This window comes from Bufo bufo, chromosome 9 (assembly GCF_905171765.1).
Source record: "Bufo bufo chromosome 9, aBufBuf1.1, whole genome shotgun sequence".
Taxonomy (NCBI): Eukaryota; Metazoa; Chordata; class Amphibia; order Anura; family Bufonidae; genus Bufo; species Bufo bufo.
The window spans coordinates 113,110,015-113,131,780 of NC_053397.1; the positions used below are offsets into that span (position 1 = coordinate 113,110,015).

A 21,766-nucleotide genomic window follows, 5' to 3' on the forward strand; every position below is an offset into this window, starting at 1 on the left:
CCCTCTATCACATCCACTCCCAATACTTACTGGTATACCCTATATCATACTTCTTATTTACTATATATCCCCCTTCTACCTCAGTCCCTTCCCCCTTTTTTTATATTATAATTGTTTCCTATATATTCCTCTATTTATCCATCTCTTCCCTCGATCCCATATCACTTACTGGCATCTCCCTATCTTATACTATACGTCTTACTATTTATTATATCTCCCTTTTATCTTAGTCTCTTTAACCTTGCATAACTGTTTTCTATATGCTCCTCTGTTTCTTCCTTCGATCCCATGCGTCTGCCATACAGCGCTGCACTCCACCGACGTATTTCCGGTTGGTGGAACGCATCGCTGTAGCATCGTGCGTTCCACGTGACGCACTTCCGGCGAGGTGGGACACGCCGACAAACCGCGTGGGTATTTTTACCCGCCCGGCTCACCAGCAGACATGGCGCTTCTATACTCTAGCGGTATATCCGCATGTTATCTTCCTCACTGCGCCCACTTCCTCGTGGGTTCCTTCTACAGCGGCATTAGGTAAGTTGATTCTGGGACTCTGGGTTGGCCATCTTTATAAGCATTATAAGCATTTCAAGTGCTCTCTTACTCCCTGAAATATACTGCCTGAATCACAGGCAAGGATACACACCACCATATACATACCACATGTGTTTATTATAATTTAGCCCTATAAGCAAGATTATGACTGACATCTATACCTGGTTCACCAGCTTTGGCTAATTTTTTTCCTTAACCTACTGATATAGTTCTTGCTAAATATAAGAGGATGACCCTAGTCGACTGTGTCCTTACTGGGACAGGATCCCAGGTTTTTGAACTCCAAAAGGATTTTTTCTTATTTTTCTTACGTTATTAATTTCTTTGGACTTTTTCCTTCTTTTTTCCTATATGTAATTGTTTATAACAAATGTCTGCTGTCATATTTACTCATGTAGATACATTTTTTATTTTATTTTGCTGCAGTCTGATGAAGGCACATAGTTGCCGAAACGTTACCCTGCCGCAGCAATCCACATTGAACAAAATAAACAAGTTGCATCCGATATCGTGTAACTGGAGTCTTTGTACTTATTGTATTTCTGGAGTATAATCATTTTACAGGCTATAGCTACTAGAGAGGGGTCGTTGATCCAGGGAGTTATTCTGATTGCATGATTGGAGTCGGGAAGGAATTTTTTATTCCCCTAAAGTGGGGAAAATTGGCTTCTACCTCACAGTTTTTTTTTTGCCTTCCTCTGGATCAACTTGCAGGATGACAGGCCGAACTGGATGGACAAATGTCTTTTTTTCTGCCTTATGTACTATGTTACTGCTGCCTGCAATTGGCCCCTTGACATGTCAGTCATGACATCTAACAGGACCGATGATGGTTGGTTAGGAGGAGAATAGGGGAGGAACAAATGGGTCCATAAAGTAGGGAATGACGGCGTGCATGCGCCATAACCCCATGCTCCCCTGACGAAGCCGCACTAGCGGCGAAAGATGTCGGGAGGGGTTGCGCTTTTTTTTTTACTCAGCTGGTAGGCTGGTATGAATTTCTACGTATTAAAGGCAGATAGTGATACCTCCTGAGAAAGTTTTTACTTAAGATTCACTATATGTCTACTTTATGTTGGCATCATTTTGAAAATTACATTTATTTATTTTTTAGGACGTTAGAAGGATTTAAGAAGCAATGTTTCTAATTTTCTATAAAAATGTCAAATCAGACTTTTTTTTAAAGGACCAATTCAGTTCTGAAGCCAGTTTGAGGTTCTTACATAATAGAAACCCCCTATTACCCCATTTTAGAAACTACACAACTCAAAATTTAAAAAAATGGATTTACAAACTACAGTGGGGCAAAAAAGTATTTAGTCAGCCACCAATTGTGCAAGTTCTCCCACTTAAAAAGATGAGAGAGGCTTGTAATTTTCATCATAGGTACACTTCAACTATGAGAGACAGAATGGGGGGAAAGAATACAGGAAATCACATTGTGGGATTTCTAATGAATTAATTGGTATATTTCTCGGTAAAATAAGTATTTGGTCACCTACAAACAAGCAAGATTTCTGGCTCTCACAGACCTGTAACTTCTTCTTTAAGAGGCTCCTCTGTCTTCCACTCGTTACCTGTATTAATGGCACCTGTTTGAACTTGTTATCAGTATAAAAGACACCTGTCCACAACCTCAAACAGTCACACTCCAAACTCCACTATGGCCAAGACCAAAAAGCTGTCGAAGGACACCAGAAACAAAATTGTACACCTGCACCAGGCTGGGAAGACTGAATCTGCAATAGTCAAGCAGCTTGGTGTGAAGATATCAACTGTGCAATTATTAGAAAACGGAAGACATACAAGACCACTGATAATCTCCCTCAATCTGGTGCTCTACGCAAGATCTCACCCCGTGGGGTCAAAATGATCACAAGAACGGTAAGCAAAAATCCCAGAATGACCTGCAGAGAGCTGGGACCAAAGTAACAAAGGCTACAATTATTAACACACTACGCCGCCGGGGACTCAAATACTGCAGTGCCAGACGTGTCCCCCTGCTTAAGCCAGTACATGTCCGGGCCCGTCTGAAGTTTGCTAGAGAGCATTTGGATGATCCAAAAAAGGACTGAAGAATGTCATATGGTCAGATAAAACCAAAGTAGAACTTTTTGGTAAAAAGTCAACTCATCGTGTTTGGAGGAGAAAGAATGCTGAGTTGCATCCAAAGAACACCATACCTACTGTGAAGCATGGGGTGGAAACATCATGCTTTGCGGCTGTTTTTCTGCAAAGGGACCAGGACGACTGATCCGTGTAAAGTAAAGAATGAATGGAGTCATGTATCGTGAGATTTTGAGTGAAAACCTTCCATCAGCAAGGCCATTGAGGATGAAACGTGGCTGGGTCTTTCAGCATGACAATGATCCCAAACACACCGCCCGGGCAACAAAGGAGTGGCTTCGTAAGAAGCATTTCAAGATCCTGGAATGGAATATCCAGTCTCCAGATCTCAACCCCATAGAAAACTTTTGGAGGGAGTTGAAAGTCTGTGTTGCCCAGCGACAGCCCCAAAACATCACTGTTCTAGAGGAGATCTGCATGGAGGAATGGGCCAAAATACCAGCATGTCACGGCGGACGTGCACAGTTTAACAGCTAACACACCAACCAGGCTCTGGACGAGAGACAGGGGAAGGGTCACCTCCTAGTTTATCCCTGACCTCTTTCCCTGCAATGCTCAGCCCACAGACAAACCTTGAAGGTAGATTTGCTGTGTCCTCCAGCCTATACTAACAGAACCCTGAACTCCCTGAGATGGTGAAGTGGGGAGAAAGGAGCAGCCTGCTCGCACAGAACCTGGATGGGATAGATGACAAAAACAACCAAACAAGAAAATACACTTATCTGCTGAGAGCAGGAACAAACAGTCAACCTTCCCTCCAAACTTCCCAGACCATAATGAACAGTATAATCCGCTCAGAGCACTTAGCTGGAGACCATTTAAACTAATAACCAGTGCACCTGATGCGAGGCGGATCCAGCACAGCATCAAAACAAATACTAGACTCGTGCTGCAATCCTGGCTGACCTCCGCACATCGTCAGAGTTTTTTTTCTCATTATGTCTCTCATGGTTGAGGTATACCTATGATGAAAATTACAGGCCTCTCATCTTTTTAAGTGGGAGAACTTGCACAATTGGTGGTTGACTAAATACTTTATTGCCCCACTGTATGAGAACCCTTTAGATGTTCCACAAGAATTAAGGAACGTGAAGGTGAAATTTATAATTTTCAGTTTTTGAGCAGATTTTTAATTTAATTCCAATTTTTCCTATAACACAACAAGGCTTAACAGCAAAATAAACCTCAATATTTATTAACTTGCTTCTGCAGTTTACAAAAACAACCCATTTATGTTCGTAAAGACCTGAATAGGTACATTGTGTTAATTTATTAGCTTTTTCTCTGGTGCCCACAATGATGTTACTTGGGTACCCCTTTTGACTGAACCTAGATATAAGGATGTCACATTGTGAAGTGAAGTCTGTATATATGTTCAATCAAAAGGGGTACCCAAGTAACATCATTGTGGGCGCCAGAGAAAAAGCTAATAAATTAACACAATTAGAAAGTTTAGCCCCAGTACAGAAAATAGGGGTAAGCACTGATATCAGCTCCTACTGCTATAATTTCGTAACATATAACCAAAACCATAATGCTATAAAGGCGACACTGGGGAAATATTGGCATATCCTGAAAAGAGATCCTCTACTTAGTCAAATTATTCCAGAGATCCCACGTTTCACCTACAGAAGAGCTAAAACTCTGATAAACATTCTAGAACCTAGCAAAATGAGATCAGCTATACATTTTACTAACGATGAGGACAAGGACACTAGGGCCCCCAAAGGTAGCTTTAAATGCGGTCACCTAAGATGTCTGTGTTGGACCAGTTTCTACCAAAGATCATCCTTTTACAGCCGAAGTACTGGAGATTCCTTCTTAATCCAACACCATCTAACTTGTAATTCTAATTATGTAATCTATTTGCTCGAGTGCCCATGTCATCTACAATACGTAGGTCGCACCATACAGACCCTATGTAATCGATTCAACAAACATCGCTCAAACATCAAGAAAAAGTATATGAAACACAGTGTGTGCAGACACGCGGCCGAACACCATGAAGGCAATATCGTTGGGTTCACTGTAACACCTATTGAATACATTCCAATACATCTCCAAAAAGACGTCTAATACATCAGACGTCGGGAGATGTATTGGATCTTCAAACTCAATAGCCTTAATCCTTATGGGCTTAATGAGGCCTTCGAAATTAATCTGTAAGGTGGAAATATAATAAAATAAAAAAGGCCGTATTCTCCCACTAGTCGTGTATTAACCCCTTACTGTTCCCACCTATTCCCTCCCCCCTCTTTCATCCCATTCATAGTTTTGGACCCATCATCCTATATCTCCTCCACCATAGTGCCATCCATAGTTCAGACGACAGTCAATTCTGTGGAGTCCATATATATAAAAAGGTTGAGATAAGTGTAGAAATGCGTGTTAGAATGATACGTTACATGCTCGCCCCATATAGATGGATTGCAGAGTATGCTATATATTATATATCTATGAGCTTTAATATATATATATATATATATATATATATATATATTTTTATATTGAATTTTATTTGAGTATTTCATCAGTGTATAGAATACCTATGTCTTATACACATTTTATTACTTGGAATCTTACTGGTTAAACACATTCTTTTATATATTTATATCCATTAGTGATCGCTTGGAATAAGTTTACATATCAATTCTATATCGATTCCTATGAATTACTAGCATAGGTGCTGCTAGGACAATGGGTCACGTGACCGCACAGATGCGATCACGTGATACCCTACGTCATCCACTGCAGCCGTCGACTCAGAATATATATCTGAGCATGCGCCCTTACAGAAGTCAAGTATGCCCGGCCTCTCCCCCTGCCTTTTCATAAGAGGATGGCGTTCACCAGAGGACACTTCCGGTTTCCCGAGTCACGTGACCGCTTGTACTTGCGATCACATGACCGGGAGTTACACATAATAGAAACGATCCTATGAATAATAATGCTCGGTTTTATTCAAATATAGAAGCGATTCTGTGTATAAACTATAAGAATGGTCACATATTCTTGTTATGGTTCGATTTTAAGAATTTAGCCTGCACTCTAGATGACACCTGGGGGTGGCTCCTCCCACAGGGGGCATCACCCAGGTGCATCCTTTTGGCGTTTTTTTTTACATGATTTATCTATAAATATTGATCTATTTGTTATATTTATTGTATCATTGTGAAACCTGATGAAGGGGAGATCCTGATCCTCGAAACGTGTTGTTTCTATTAAACAAGAAGAATTCATTTATTAAGACCGTCTTCACCAGTGATTTCGCGCCGACGCAGAACCCTTTTTCTTTCACTACAAATTTATTTTGGGGGACTGGGCATCCCATCCAAGAGATTATACAATCTGCAGCTGCAGTCCTGGTATAAAGGTCCAATTTCTACTAAGTCTACAGTATAGTTGTGCCTACTTGAGCACAACTCTATAAGGTAAGTTTGGATATTTCTCACTTGATTAATTTATCTGGTTGAACATACTACCCTATTGTGCGCTCCCTTTTCTCTTCTTTATTTCCCTCACCTTGGAGGGGAATCTAGATTCGTCCTTGGTATAAGATATACACGGAAGGACATAGCAGAGAAGGACCGCCACGAAGAGCGGTGCAAATGACCCCTATGATGCCACATAAATAAGGGGAACTACTGTGATGGAGCAGTGTAGCCCACAGTGTGTATAAGTGGGCTAAAGATGAAACTGGTCACAATACAGACACTCAATATGCATAATAAAATGGGTGTCATAGGTCATATGGTATGAGAACGTAGGGAACTATAACACTAGTAGACCTAAGTACTTAACCAGTAAGTAGAGTGTACTGTGAGTAAAAAATTTGCTGGCCACATAGAGACCCCTCACTGAGATAATAAAGTGGGTAAGGTCATAATGACGCATTAGCAGAAGAATGTATGACAATGGACAACACTATTATTAAGCCAATGTCATTGGGCAGTAGATAACACAATTGCATGTTAAATAAAACATGCAAATGAGACTGCCTCGTTAAGTTCCTTGGGGTGTACAGTATCTAACTTAAAAACCCATTGCGTTTCTCTGCGGAGCAGCAACACATCAATGTACCCTCTGCGGATGGATTTTTTAATGAGTTCAATCCCTTGAACCCTGAATACATTGAGGTTACTGCTCTTTCATTATATTACCACAGATGACACAGGAGCTGCATGGAAAAGTCCCGGTCAGTGTGTTTTTGAGCCATGTGTCTGGTGTCGGATGTAGGTATACACTATGGACCAGACGATCGCGTATGTTGGAAATGACCAATGTGTGGATCAGACTGCATGATGGGCCAGTGTTTCTGTAGAATCTCACATACCTGTTTATACGCTTTATCGTACGTGGCTATAATTCTTAGGGCATTGTCACCCTGTGCCCTGTGCTTGGGGACCAGTAGTTGTTCGCGGCCAATGCTCATAGAATAGTGAAAAACATTTTTCAATATGTGCTGAGGGTAACCCCTATTCGTGAAACGGGTCCTCAGATCACTAGCGGCTGCCTTAACATCACCCATTTCCGACCAATTCCTCCTAGCCCTTAAGTAGGAGGGCTTGGGGATGTCACTCCTGAGGGCTAGTGGATGGCCACTGTCCCATCATAGCAGGCTATTAGTAGATGTCTGTTTACAGAACAGATTCATAATGATCTTATTATCTGCCCCCACAGAGATGGTAAGATCTAGGAACGCATTTTCTCGTTTGTTGATGTCCAACGTGAAAAACAGACCAAGCTGATTAACATTAAGCTCTGCTACAAATTGGATAAAACTGTCTTTTGTCCCTTTCCACACCAGGAACACGTCATCAATATACCTGATCCAGATTAATATCGATGACGTGTATTGGTCCATGACTTCATTGACGAAAACTTCTCTTTCCCACCAGCCCAGGTAGATATTTGCATACGGGGACTTCACATCGCTACTCCCCTGAGCTGGTGGAAAAACTGGCGGTCAAATAAACATTATGGGTAAGTACAAAATCCAGTAGTTCCATCACAAAGGTATTGTGCCGATTGTATCGTTCACACCTTTGTTGAAAAAAAGCCTTGACAGCTAGGCGACAAGTATCGTGAGGTATGTAACTGTACAAGGCCTTGATGTCTAAACTGGCCAGTCATGTACCCTCATCACACTGGATACCATCCAGTCGCTGTAGAACGTACATTTTATCCCCGGCATACTACGGCAGGCCCGCTACGAAAGGCCTTAGTATCACGTCAATGTATGTACTGATGTTTGCCGTAAGACTGCCCATGCCGGATACAATGGGTCTACCCTTCATCGGTGTGCTTTGTTTATAAAGTTTAGATAAGCTATAAAACATGGCGAGCACTGGAAATTTGGGTAGTAGAAAATCCAGTTCAGTTCTATTTATGAGCTTATCTTTCTTTCAAGGCCTCATTAAGAAGTGCAGACAGTTGATCCCTGAAGATGGGGGTAGGATCTGAGGGTAGATGCCTATATGTAATAGTGTCTTCCAATATTCTGAGGCACATCCCACAGTATTGTTCCTGATCCATGATGACAATATTACCCCCTTGGCTGAGGGTTTGATGACGATCCAAAGTAAAATGAAGGTGTTCGCGCTGCCAGAAATTGTCAAGTCCAATCAGGAATCGGTCCTCCAGGTCAAGAGTTCTTCACAATGTAACCGCACAATCAGAATCCAGACGTAGGACGCTCTGTCAAACGTCCAAATCCTGGAAGGAAGTTAGGTGCACAATAGTGAAGTTCCACAAGGGAGCAATTCCAAAACGTATTTATTGTACTTACAAGATGGACAATAAAAACTGCATATAAAAATCTATTTTCTCATGCATCCACCCGACCTAGATGCATGAGAAAATAGATTTTTATATGCCGTTTTAATTGTCCATCTTGTACAATAAAGACTATCTGGAATTGCTCCCTTGTGGAACTTCACTATCGTGCACCTAACTTCCTTCCAGGATTTTGGCGTTTTAAAGAGCGTCCTACGTCTGGATTCTGATTGTGCGGTTGCATTGTGAGGAACTCTTGACCTGGAGGACCGATTCCTGATTGGACTTAACAATTTCTGGTAGCGCTAACACCTTCATTTTACTTTGGATATTTCAGTGAACTTTACCCACATCACACGGTGGATCCGCAGCACCGATAAGTGCCATAACAGCATTACAGAGACGTTTCTATAACTTATTATTGGGGTTTGATGACTGTTTGAATCCCCCTCCAGATCTCTCAGTGATTTTCTTTCATCAGGGCTTAAGTTGTCAGAACCAAAGTACTGCCCCTTCGGTTTATGAAGATCTTGGGTGACAACTGAAATAAAGGTATCAATCGGCGTGTTATCATTAAGGGGAGGGGGAGGCAATTTAGAAGTGTTTCTAAGATCACCTATGTTCCTATACCCTTCTTCATGTAAGTCAGCCACAAGCTGAACATCCTGAAGCTCCTCCATTCTAATCCCTAACTCATGACAAATACGGTCGTCATGAGTTAGGAAAAACTTTTTCCACTTCAACTTCCGTGCATAGGGGTAAAGATCTTTGACCCAATTGAATAAGTTGAACTTTTGAGGAGGGACAAATGAGTGACCCTTTTTCAGGACCTCCATCTCAGGTAAGGACAGGATGCGCCGTGATAGATTAATGACTTAGAGTTCCTCTATTTGGGAACTTCTGATGTCTTTGTTTCGCAGTAGGTATTCTGAGACTGAGGGCGTGTTGTCTAAAAACCCCCCTCTGGAGCCCCTACCTGATATGCCTCACTGTCTACCTCCTCTTTGTGACCTACGGGGACCTTGCCCCCAGGAGGAAGTGGGTCCCTGATCAGTATCCGTATCGCGATCCGAGGAAGACAATTCAGTGTTGACCTCAGAGGCGGTTTGACATCTAAGGCTAAAGTAAAAGATCTTGCCCTTCTTAAAGTCTCTAATGTCCCTGTTATATTGGAAGTGTTTCCTTTCCTTGATCTCTTACAGGTAAACCTTTCAATGTTTTGCTGCAGCAGAGTTTCCTTTTTAACAAAGTCACTGAATTTTTGGTCTGCACAATACTCTCTTTCAGATCACTCACTTTTCACTAGTAGGCGTTTCCCCTCCTCAAGCAGTACCTTCATGAGGCGGAGGGAGCCCTCAAAGAACTCCTACTCCCACTATGTATGTGAGTCACTGTTCCTAGTGGAGTGCATATATTAGCTTATTTTGCTGTTGTCCACATGTATACAGTTGTGTGACTACACTGAGTGCCAGTAAACTATAGGCTATTTATCAGGTGGTCCTGGATGTGGATAGTAATCAACCCAATCCCTTTCTACATTCGAGACCTCCTGTATGCCTGGTTTTAACCTTATTATATATCTACACCTCTTTTGTTTGATTCTAATAAAACTTTATTATTTTCATTTTTAACGTTCTATCAGGCTGAGACGTGTAATAAACAGTGAGGTTTCATTTGCTGTTAACCCTTCCTGTGTTACAGTAAAAAAAAAGTCCGCAAAAATTAATTACGTTCTTAAATTTTACCTCCAGTTTTATTTTTATTTTTTTATGGAACACCTAAAGGGTTAACAATGTTTCTAAGTTCAGTTTTGGGCACAGTTTCTAAAATGGGGTCAATTGTTTTCTTTTTTGAAGTCACTTCAGAACTGAACTGGTCCTTAAAAATGTAAGGTTTGGAAATTTTCTTGTAAATCTGTTTTTGTTATAAGCCTTCAAACGTCCTAGAAAAATTACATGAGATTTACCAAATGATGCTAACATAAAGTTGAAATATGGTGAACGTTAACTATTTTGTGAAGTACCACTATCTTTCTTAAAAGTAGATAAATAAAAATTTACTAAATTGTTTTTTTATTGTATTTTCCACATTCTCATCAGATTTTTATAAATAAACCTATCAACCCAAATCTACTAATATAAAGTACAATATTTGTATTTATTTTCTTAGAATTACTTAGCTTTGGAATGATCTTACTTATCTATTACCACATAACACAACATTAGATTTGGAAAATAAGGCCGTGGCATGAAGGGGTTAACACAAATGTGAAGAGTTTGTATAACAGTACACTGCTACTAATGGATCTGGGTAGGTTGGAGGCTTGGGCAAAGAAGTGGCTAATTACTTTTAATAAACCTTTGTGAAAACACGAAGTAAGAGCAACATGGAAAAGGAGATTAGAATTTTAGTTGATAGTAAACCTAACTGCAGCAACCAGTGTCAGGAAGCTGCTGCCAAGGCTAATAAGATCATGGGGTGCATCAAATTGGGGGCATAGATGCACATGACAAGAACATAGTTCTGCCATGTTAAAAATTACTATCCAGACCACACATGCAATTTTATATACAATTTTGGCCATCTGTGCACAAGAAACAAAGCATAGCCTGGGTGGGATAAAAGGATGGCAACAAATGTAATAAATGGAATGGGTAGACTACAGTACCCAGAAAGATTATATAGGGTTATGTAGTACCGTATAGAAAACAGACATCTGAGGGGAGAACTAATAGCCATGTATAAATATTTCAAATATCAATATACAGGGTGGGCCATTTATATGGATACACCTTAATAAAATGGGAATGGTTGGTGATATTAACTTCCTGTTTGTGGCACATTAGTATATGTGAGGGGGGAAACTTTTCAAGATGGGTGACCATGGCGGCCATTTTGAAGTCGGCCATTTTGAATCCAACTTTTGTTTTTTCAATAGGAAGAGGTTCATGTGACACATCAAACTTATTGGGAATTTCAAACAATGGTGTGCTTTGTTTTAACGTAACTTTATTCTTTCATGAGTTATTTACAAGTTTCTGACCACTTATAAAATGTGTTCAATGTGCTGCCCATTGTGTTGGATTGTCAATACAACCCTCTGCTCCCACTCTTCACACACTGATAGCAACACCACAGGAGAAATGCTAGCACAGGCTTCCAGTATCCATAGTTTCAAGTGCTGCACATCTCGTATCTTCACAGCATAGACAATTGCCTTCAGTTGACCCCAAAGATAAAAGTCTAAGGGGGTCAGATCGGGAGACCTTGGGGGCCATTCAACTGGCCCACGATGACCAATCCACTTTCCAGGAAACTGTTCATCTAGCTGGCACGTTCCCTGAGTTTTTCCAGCAAGATGGTGCACCACCACATTATGGGTGTCATGTCCGAGCATTCCTAGATGAACAGTTTCCTGGAAAGTAGATTGGTAGTCGTGGGCCAGTTGAATGGCCCCCAAGGTCTCCCGATCTGACCCCCTTAGACTTTTATCTTTGGGGTCATCTGAAGGCAATTGCCTATGCTGTGAAGATACGAGATGTGCAGCACCTGAAACTACAGATACTGGAAGCCTGTGCTAGCATTTCTCCTGCGGTGTTGCTATCAGTGTGTGAAGAGTGGGAGAAGAGGGTTGCATTGACAATCCAACACAATGGGCAGCACATTGAACACATTTTATAAGTGGTCAGAAACTTGTAAATAACTCATGAAAGAATAAAGTTACGTTAAAACCAAACACACCATTGTTTTTCTTGTGCAATTCCCAATAGGTTTGATGTGTCACATGACCCTCTTCCTATTGAAAAAACAAAAGTTGGATTCAAAATGGCCAACTTCAAAATGGCCGCCATGGTCACCACCCATCTTGAAAAGTTTCCCCCCTCACATATACTAATGTGCCACAAACAGGAAGTTAATATCACCAACCATTCCCATTTTATTAAGGTGTATCCATATAAATGGCCCACCCTGTAATATATTATATATAATAACGAATACAATATTATAAATATATTTAGTTATACCGAAGACTGTGACAAGGGTATAGCCTCTATGACTACAAGAAACGTTTCTACATGAACAAAGAATGTGATTCTTTACTTTAATACCAGCGTGACTATAGAACTCTATACCCGAGTAGGCTGTGATGGTGAAAAATTGTTTGAGTAACCTAGATACATTTTTTGAGATTTATTCTGGATAAATTTCACAGGATAATGGGTTGAACTAGATGGACACATGGATTTTTTCATCATTACAAACTATATTACTATACATACATACTAAACCACCTACAGATGTAGCAGTAATCAGTTATCCAGTGAAACAAAAAGGTAAATTTGGACTTTTATCTCCCATATGCACAGATCTCAACATTTGGTGCGTGGGATAGGTGATTGACACCAAAGAGACATTTATTAAGAATACCTTTTACACAACAGCCTTAATGTCTTTTTAACTCCCACTGGCACCAGATGTGGCACATCTGTGCAAGTCCATGTGTCAAAACACAAGTCTACACTAGCAAGGGAGCATGAGCTTTTTAGCGTAGATTATAATAAATGTTTCGGGGTAACAAGGAATAATAATTGTCTTCCAGAATCTCTCTTTTAAAGCCAAATAAGACCATATGCTTATGGGGATTTAACAGCAGTCGGCACTTCTATTCAAATATAATAAGTGCCAGGAGACATGACATAATTAACAAAGGTATAGCAGGCGATACAATCCTTTTTTCATACTACTAAACTGGCCACTTGATCTTATTTTTTTTATACGGAAAGCATAACATGCATTTTTTATTCTTCTAATGAAATAAGCAGAGTTATAAAATTATTTATTTTTATCAAACCTATAGTTAATGCACAGTATAGTTTACAAAATAACTATTCTATTAATGTTAAATACCAAACTTTAGGTATGATGTCTTTAGCAAACCTTAATTACATACACTGTAGCACATCTCTAATAATACCTTGTTTAGAAAATGCACAACATGGTTCTTGGTGACTTCTGAATTGAGACTTTGTGGCACAATTTCTTCATAGCTTGTTTCCTATTAAAATAAGAGCTCCTGATTAACCATATGGTAAAGCCACATGATATCATGTATATAAAACATATGGTAAATTGTTATAGGATAAGCCATCAATTCCAGATGAGAGCAAGTAGGACGGCTAGACCTCCAATGATCTCTAGCTTGAAGGGCTTGAAGTAACGGTAAAGGGAATCTATTAACAGCGACCTCCTCATCAAACTGTTTGTAGAGACACAGCTGTTGTTCTCCTAATTAAAATTCTAGTTTTCTTTTGTTGATATAAAGCTCCATTCAAAGGTTAAGCTACCGAGGACCTGCTAGACCTAGAGAAACCACCTTGAACTTATCTCTCAGACCTTGAGAGACAACTAAGCTAGTTGGGACTCAGATCCACTGACTACGGGCCTTGATAATTGTGGGGCAACCTCAGTAAACTCCTGCCACCTCACTTTCTATACCCACCAAAGTTTTGTTTTGTTTTATTTTTACTTTATTTCCTGGTATTGAAGTCTTCTAAGGAGTTCAGTAGTACTCAGATAGAACCATGGCATGTTGGATAGCATTAGGGTTTAATAAGTTATAGATTGGGCAAGGTTCCAGACGAGGTTTCCCTTATCGCTGCTGCTCTATACATAGGCTTTCCAAGGGATGGATAGCCCCTTCCTTTTATTTTACGGGTCTCATTAGGGAAATGTAGCAGCCTATCTATACAGCAGACCTGCCCCGAGAAGTAATTATCTACAACCACAACTGATCTACGGCCACAAACCAGTACCAGACAGCCTGCAACCCTATGATGGTACATGCTACAGGCTACAAGTTAGTTGTATTCTTTCTAGTGGAACCAGGATGACAATATTGGTTAAGAAGGAATCCCTCATGTCCGTATTGCACACCAAAGCTTTCAGACTGGCATGTTGTCTGTGAGGGGTCTGCAGAGTAATATTATTAGTCAATCAGGATTTAATTAATTGGTCGTTAGTTTTGCCTTGACTAATTTATTCACCCTTCTGATAGGGTTATTTTTACACTTTCTATTTTTATATATCTTCATTAATAGTTACGTTTTAAGGAGCTACTATTTCTGTTAGTCATTTGATTGTATATAGGGTGAATTACAGCTTAGTGCACAGATTTTGCAGTATGTTTAATCTTCGATTTTCTGAATTGGCCATCTTGGATGGCAGAAGAAGAGCCCATAATTTGGTGGATCTGCAGCCGAAAAGATGCCAGGTAAGTCTTCTGTTCGTTCCATAGTTAATGTGATATTTTTTTTCTTGAACCAGAGAGTCGCTTTAATAGACAGTGTAAACATTTCATGCTGATAAATATTCTTAATGGGGGAAGAGTGGTGGAGTCAAGATGATAAACATTAGTAATATACATTTAAAAAAGTAAATCAGAAGTGTGTGAAACATTTAAAATTAACAAACTATTGAAATATGAGCATTAAATGGTTTATAACTGGGTCTCAAAAGAGGATAAAGAAGCAAACTACAGAATTGTGGATTTTAACTCTAAAGGGAACCTGTCATGTGGATATTTGATTATAATCTAACTAATTATATACAATCATTAACTACTAAAAAGTGCCTCATGCTAATGAGCTGATTGGAGTCCAGCGTGATGTCATTGAGTCCAGCGCATATTTAATTCAGAACTATAGCCACTCCCCTGCCCACCTGCTGCTGATTCCTATGGAAACAAACTGTCATTCAGCAGCAGGTGGGCGGGGAGAGTAAGGAGCTCATGAATATTCATGACTCATTATTTTTCAATACAAGATGTTGGCAGATTGACTTGGTCAATTAAAGAAAGTGACTCGGCATTGTGCTAAGATAATGAATCACTTATTTATGTTGCCCTTAGTTAGGACACCATAAAACTGGTGACAGGTTCCCTTTAAGTGCCACGATTTTCTGATACTGTAACCTCCTTGGAGCACAGTGGTTATGACTTGTTATAACTGATTGATCTAATATTGTTTGTTAGATAATAGGACAGACTACCCTAAGGAAATAAAGAGGAAGAGCAGCACTATACACCAGTGAATGAACAGACCTTTTATACAAGTGTTGCCTTCTTTTGATTGAAGTTAAAGGGATGGATAGCTTGTAAAATCACTGCAAATCATGCCAAATATATTTCTTGTCTGACATACATCTGTATGTCACACAATAACTTACTTCCACAGCTCATGAGAAGGCCTCTATTTATACTTATTAAGCACAACTGGGATTGCTGTGTCGGCAATGACACAATCTATTAAAATATCCTGTTATTTAACTCACACAGTTGCTGATGTAGGAGAAAAAAAATTCTCACCTACTGCAAAAATAAATAAATAAAACAAAAAGACAGAAAAAATAAAAAGTTATGGCTTTGAAATGTGGAGATAAAAAAACAAAACAAAAAAGTTATAAATCATAGTGGCTCACCAATTCACTGGTATAAGGTAGGAATTTAAGGGTGGTCAGCCAGCTGACTAACCAAATCAGCAATTGTAACCTGTACGTATATAAAATCAAATGGCTGGCTCTCTATAAATCCTAAAAGACACTTTAATAAAATATTGCAAAAGCAACATATAGTTAATCAGGTTTATAAACCCTTTGACGACATCTGCTTTACATGTACGGTGGATGTTGTCCCTTTAAAGATGGCGCCTGCTCTGAAGCGAGCTCCATAAGTGCAGGGTGCCTGCGGTTTTACAAAGCAGACACATGCGTCTAAGGTCTGTGATTTGCAATCATGCCGGTCACAGACATTTAAAGCTTCAGATGCTGTGGTCAATTGTGACCATGGCATTTGAGAGCTAAAAACATGGGAGCGATATGCTCACGGGGTCAGAACGCCTCCCCCTTGCTGAGATCAGGGATGGTGTTCCTTAGTGATGATAGACAGAAGCCTGTACAAGGATACTAGGCCTATAATAAGTATATTCCAATGTAAGCTTGAAGGTGGCAGCATTGGAATATACAGAATTTTCCACACAATAATGTATTATAAATCAAATCAGTGTGTAGGACAAGCAATCGGATAGCTGCACATACAGGTCCCCCTAGAGGGGCAAAAAAAAAAGTGAAAAGCGTGTAATTTATTCACCAAACAGCAATGTTTCGGTTCGCACACTGGAACCTTTTTCAAGCAGTGATACAAAAGTATTTTGTTATTTTGAAGTCTTTGATCGCTTCATCAGCCGCTGGCACCCGCCACCAGAGTATACTGCTTTGCTGTTCACACTTGCTGGAAATAGTGTTATATATATATATATTCATATTCAAATCACCCCCTTTTCTCATAATTAAAATAAAAATAAACTATAAAAAATATATTACATACATCGCCACAACATAAAAAATCCAAAATATTAAAATACAAATGCATTTATCCCATGTGGTGAATGCTGTAACAGAAAAAATAATCAAAATGTCCAATTTGCAGTTTTTTTCTCTCTTCACCTTCCCAAAAAATGTAACAAAAAGTAATCAAAATGTTATACACACTTTAAAATTTTATCAAAACTACAGACTGCACCACAACAAATGAGACCTTACACAGCTCTGTAGATGTAATTCTAAAAAAATTAATAATAAAGGGCCGGTTTCTCTACGTTAATATATCCACATTTATTATTGCCTTATAAAATAAAATATCATGTTCTATGCGTACATACAATAACCCAAAAAATAGAAAAAAATTAAAATATATATAGTGTATAGTGTATAGTCATGGTCCTTCTATAGACATATAATGCAGAGCTCTCGCACTACTCAAAAAATCATTACGTTCCACAGCAGTGTAAGACAAGTTGATACAATGTCTTATTGATACTTTCTTATTCTAGTGTTCTTATTCAGTTTAGGGCTCTTTCACACCTGCGTTCTTTTCTTCCGGCATAGAGTTCCGTCGTCGGGGCTCTATGCCGGGAGAATCCTGATCAGGATTATCCCCATGCATTCTGAATGGAGTGAAATCCGTTCAGAATGCATCAGGATGTCTTCAGTTCCGGAACGGAACGTTTTTTGGCCGGAGAAAATACTGCAGCATGCTGCGCTTTTTGCTCCGGCCAAAAATCCGGAACACTTGCCGCAATGCCGGATCCGGAATTAATGCCCATTGAAAGGCATTGATCCGGATCCGGCCTTAAGCTAAACGTCGTTTCGGCGCATTGCCGGAGCCGACATTTAGCTTTTTCTGAATGGTTACCATGGCTGCCGGGACGCTAAAGTCCTGGCAGCCATGGTAAAGTGTAGCGGGGAGCGGGGGAGCAGCATACTTACCGTCCGTGCGGCTCCCGGGGCGCTCCAGAGTGACGTCAGGGCGCCCCACGCGCATGGATCATGTGATCGCATTGGACACGTCATCCATGCGCATGGGGCGCCCTGACGTCATTCTGGAGCGCCCCGGGAGCCGCACGGACTGTAAGTATACCGCTCCCCCGCTCCCCGCTCCTACTATGGCAACCAGGACTTTAATAGCGTCCTGGGTGCCATAGTAACACTGAAAGCATTTTGAAGACGGTTCAGTCTTCAAATGCTTTCAGTACACTTGCGTTTTTCCGGATCCGGAGTGTAATTCCGGCAAGTGGAGTACATGCCGGATCCGGACAACGCAAGTGTGAAAGAGCCCTTAAAGTTGCAACCCTTTGAAACAGTACCAAACGTGGTATGCAGTTAAAATATGGTAGCTATATTGACACTGTTTGGATGTGCAGCACTATTGTTATGCGCAAAATTCAGCAGTATATGATGTCAGTTGCTTGTCATTTCTTATAGAAAGCGCAATAATTGTCAGGTGGTTTCGCCACTCTCACCCGACACATTCAGCAAATGGTGCAGTTATTGTGCGAAGTGATCAAGCAGAATATGTTGTTAACTGCTTACCGGACCTGTTGCTGCATTCAATAATAGTTGGTACGTACGTGCTGTATTTCAATTCTCATATTACTTAAATCATATATATAGAGGTTGCGGTTTGTGCTGCATTATTCCTAGCATATTGTGTATAGTTTGTACCTCCGAACTGTACAATAACTGCATCATTTGCTGAATGTGTAAGGTTTTCTTTCCATGTATGAATAGGACAGCCTGATCCATAGTCATCCGTAGTAGGGTTTGCCGCAAAAGACGGGGCATGTCTAGTGTGGGCAAAAATCCTTTGAGTAATGCGCAGACGCGTGGTATGTCGAATTCCTGCGTCGGCAGGATCCGTACCGGTGCATGCGCACTGTCTAACAGGGAGAATGAAAGTTGTAAGTGACAATTAAGTTTATGATGAACAGAGACACTTGCGCTGCCGTTAGATATATCTCTGAGGCTGATGTTATCACCTTGTTTGCCGCTGCCTAGTATTGGGGTGAGTGTCCAACCTGTTCTCACCTTTAATAGGTGGCTAATAGCTATATATATATATATATATATATATATATATATATATGTAACGGGGTTTTGGGGGCGCCCCCTAGTGTCTTTATTGTGAGTGAGGAGACAGGTGCCCTGTGGTGATACAGGGAGAGGTTTGACTTACCCTCACAACACCATTAGCCAGGTCAGTCAGCAGCAATCTCCTTTCACTGGATTCACCAGACGTCTGGACTCAGTGCTTGTCTTTGCCAACGGTCCCTCTCTCAACAGGTGTGATCTTGGGTGAAGTAAGTTCTCTCCGCCAGGTTCTATCTCTGTGCTGCAGTCTCTCAATGCCAGACACATGTCCTCTCTCTGGCTGAGCAAATCGTAACTTCCAGAAACTTCCAGGACCTTCCTCCCTAGAGCTGTGTAGCAAGCGTCCTTTCAGGACCTGCGATGATGTCACAAACCATGTGACTCCTTTCAGCCGGTCATGTGATCAATGCTCAATGTCTTATTAACAGCATACTGAGTCCATCTACTGGGCATTTCAGATAACGCAGCCTGTGTAACTTCACAGGGTTACATGCTCCCCCTTGAAAAATACTTGCCTTCCACTGGCAAGTCCTAGACAGGGCTTAACAAAAATTCAACAGAAAAATGTTTAGCATACATACAGTACAGTTTTTTGATCTTTAGTGGGGAAGGCTTGAGCATATCTGGTGAAATGATCCGTTACCACCAGCACATTTCCAATTCCCGCTGTATCGCTCTCAATGCCGAGATAGTCCATGCACACAAGATCCATGGGTCCCGTACTTTTCAGATGACCCATAGGGGCAGCTCTCACAGGCAGGGTCTTCCTCTGGATACACCTCCTGCATGTCTTTACATGTTGCTCGACATGTTCCCTCATGCGAGGCCAATAGAACCGATCTTGTACTAGGCCATAGGTCTTGTCCACCCCGAGATGCCCATGTTGATCGTGGAGAGCTCTCAGGACCATGCCACGGTATCTGTGGGGTAGTACCAATTGTTTTCTGTCAGGGTGATAATGATACTTCACGACCCTATAGAGTACTCCATCTTCAAGATGTAGTCGGCTCCATTCTCTTCGGTATAATTCTCTTTGACTCACAGGTAGAGAAGTCAGCAATTTAGGATTCTTAGTCTTTATTGCTCTGATAACTATCCCAATATACCAGTCCTGCGCTTGAGCCTTCTTCTTGTCTTCTGTGGTTATACTGGACCACTGTTGAAGCATGACTGGAGCATGGAACACCTCAGGCACGGCTTCTGGAGAGTGGCTAATGGAGTCTATCCCCCTTAGCTCGGCAAACTCTTCTTGACTCTCGGCCACCACATACATCTGACAAAAGGCTCCTAGGAGGGAGTCTAGGTCTGCGGGACAGGGCATCTGCGCTGACATTCTTGGGCCCAGGCTTGTACTTCAGGCTGAAACTGTAGCTTGACAAGGCAGCCAACCACTTATGTCCTGTGGCATCCAGCTTAGCTGTAGTCTGAATGTAGGTAAGTGGATTGTTGTCAGTCCTTACTTCGAATGTTGCTCCATACAAATAGTCATGTAGCTTATCCACGATGGCCCACTTGAGTGCCAGAAATTCCAATTTATGGACTGGATAGTTCTTCTCTGCACCTGTAAGACTTCTACTTATGTAAGCCACCGGCCTCAATCCTTCTGGATAACTTTGGTGCAGTACACCCCCTAGACCTTCCATACTGGCATCCACATGAAGGATATATGGTTTCTCAGGGTCTGCATAGGCTAAAACAGGAGCTTCTGTAAGTCTCCTCTTCAATGTCAGAAAGGCATCTTCACATCCTGAAGTCCATTTCTCTCCAAAGGGGTCTTTAGGATATGGTGCCTTAGCACCCGTTACGTCAGAGGTAATCTTCAGTAGGTCATGTAACTCTCGAGCAATCTTTGAGTAGTCTTTCACGAACCTTCGGTAGTAACCACAGAATCCGAGAAAGGACCGCAACTCACTGATGTTATCTGGTCTTGGCCAATTCAACACTGCTTCAATTTTAGCAGGATCTGTGGCTACTCCTTCAGCGGAGACTATATGCCCCACATAAGTGACAGAGTTCTGGGCAAATCGGCATTTGTCCACTGATAGTTTCAGGCCTTCAGCTTGAAGTCGATCCAACACCTTTAGCAATCTTTGTTCATGCTCCTCTGGTGTCTTCCCGAAAACAATTAGGTCATCTAGATACACTAGACACTCTTTGGGATTCATATCCCCCACAGTTTACTCCATCAGCCTATGAAAAGTAGCAGGAGCTCCTGTGACTCCCTGTGGCATTCTGGTAAACTGGAAGAACCCCAAAGGGCAGATGAAAGCTGTCTTTTCCTGATCCTCCTTCTTAATGGGTACCTGATAATATCCAGACCTCAAGTCAAGCACACTGAACCACTGGCTGCCAGATAGGGCGTTCAGAAGATCCTCTATCCGGGGCAACGTGTACTGATCTGGCACAGTCCTCTTGTTCAAAGTACGGTAGTCCACACATAGCCGAACTGGACCGTTCTTTTTCCTCACTACCACAATAGGTGAGGCATAGGGGCTCCGAGACTCTGTGATGATGCCTGCTCCTTCCATCTGCTGGAGTATGTCCCGGACATCTTCCACATGTCGAGGGGGTATTCTTCTTGACCTTTCTCTGAAAGGAGTAGAATCAGCAAGTCTTATAGTATGGGTGGCACTCTTAGAACACCCCACGTCCATCTCTGCTCTGGAAAACACTCCCTCTCGGGTGACCAGTTTTGAACGAAGGCTGTCTTTCCACTCCTGTGGTAGAGGAGAATCTTCTAGATCAAAATCTAAAGGTGCTTTCACATGATCCTTCTGTTCTGCACTCACAGACATGATGGACGAAACTTGATCTAAAAGGTGTATCA

The 21,766-nt window shown here is 41.2% G+C and overlaps 1 protein-coding gene across 6 annotated transcripts in view; it reads right to left on the minus strand.

The window, feature by feature from the left end:
- C9H1orf112 (chromosome 9 C1orf112 homolog) overlaps positions 1-21,766 on the minus strand; it is a 605,884-nt gene that overhangs the window by 102,802 nt on the left and 481,316 nt on the right. For all 6 annotated transcript variants that reach the window (XR_005774249.1, XM_040407709.1, XM_040407710.1 and 3 more), the window contains one exon: positions 13,433-13,513. Coding sequence is in view for 5 of the 6 variants with exons in the window: in XM_040407709.1 (XP_040263643.1) it covers positions 13,433-13,513 (81 nt within the window). In the remaining variant the exon portion in view is untranslated. The remainder of the gene's footprint in view (positions 1-13,432; positions 13,514-21,766) is intronic.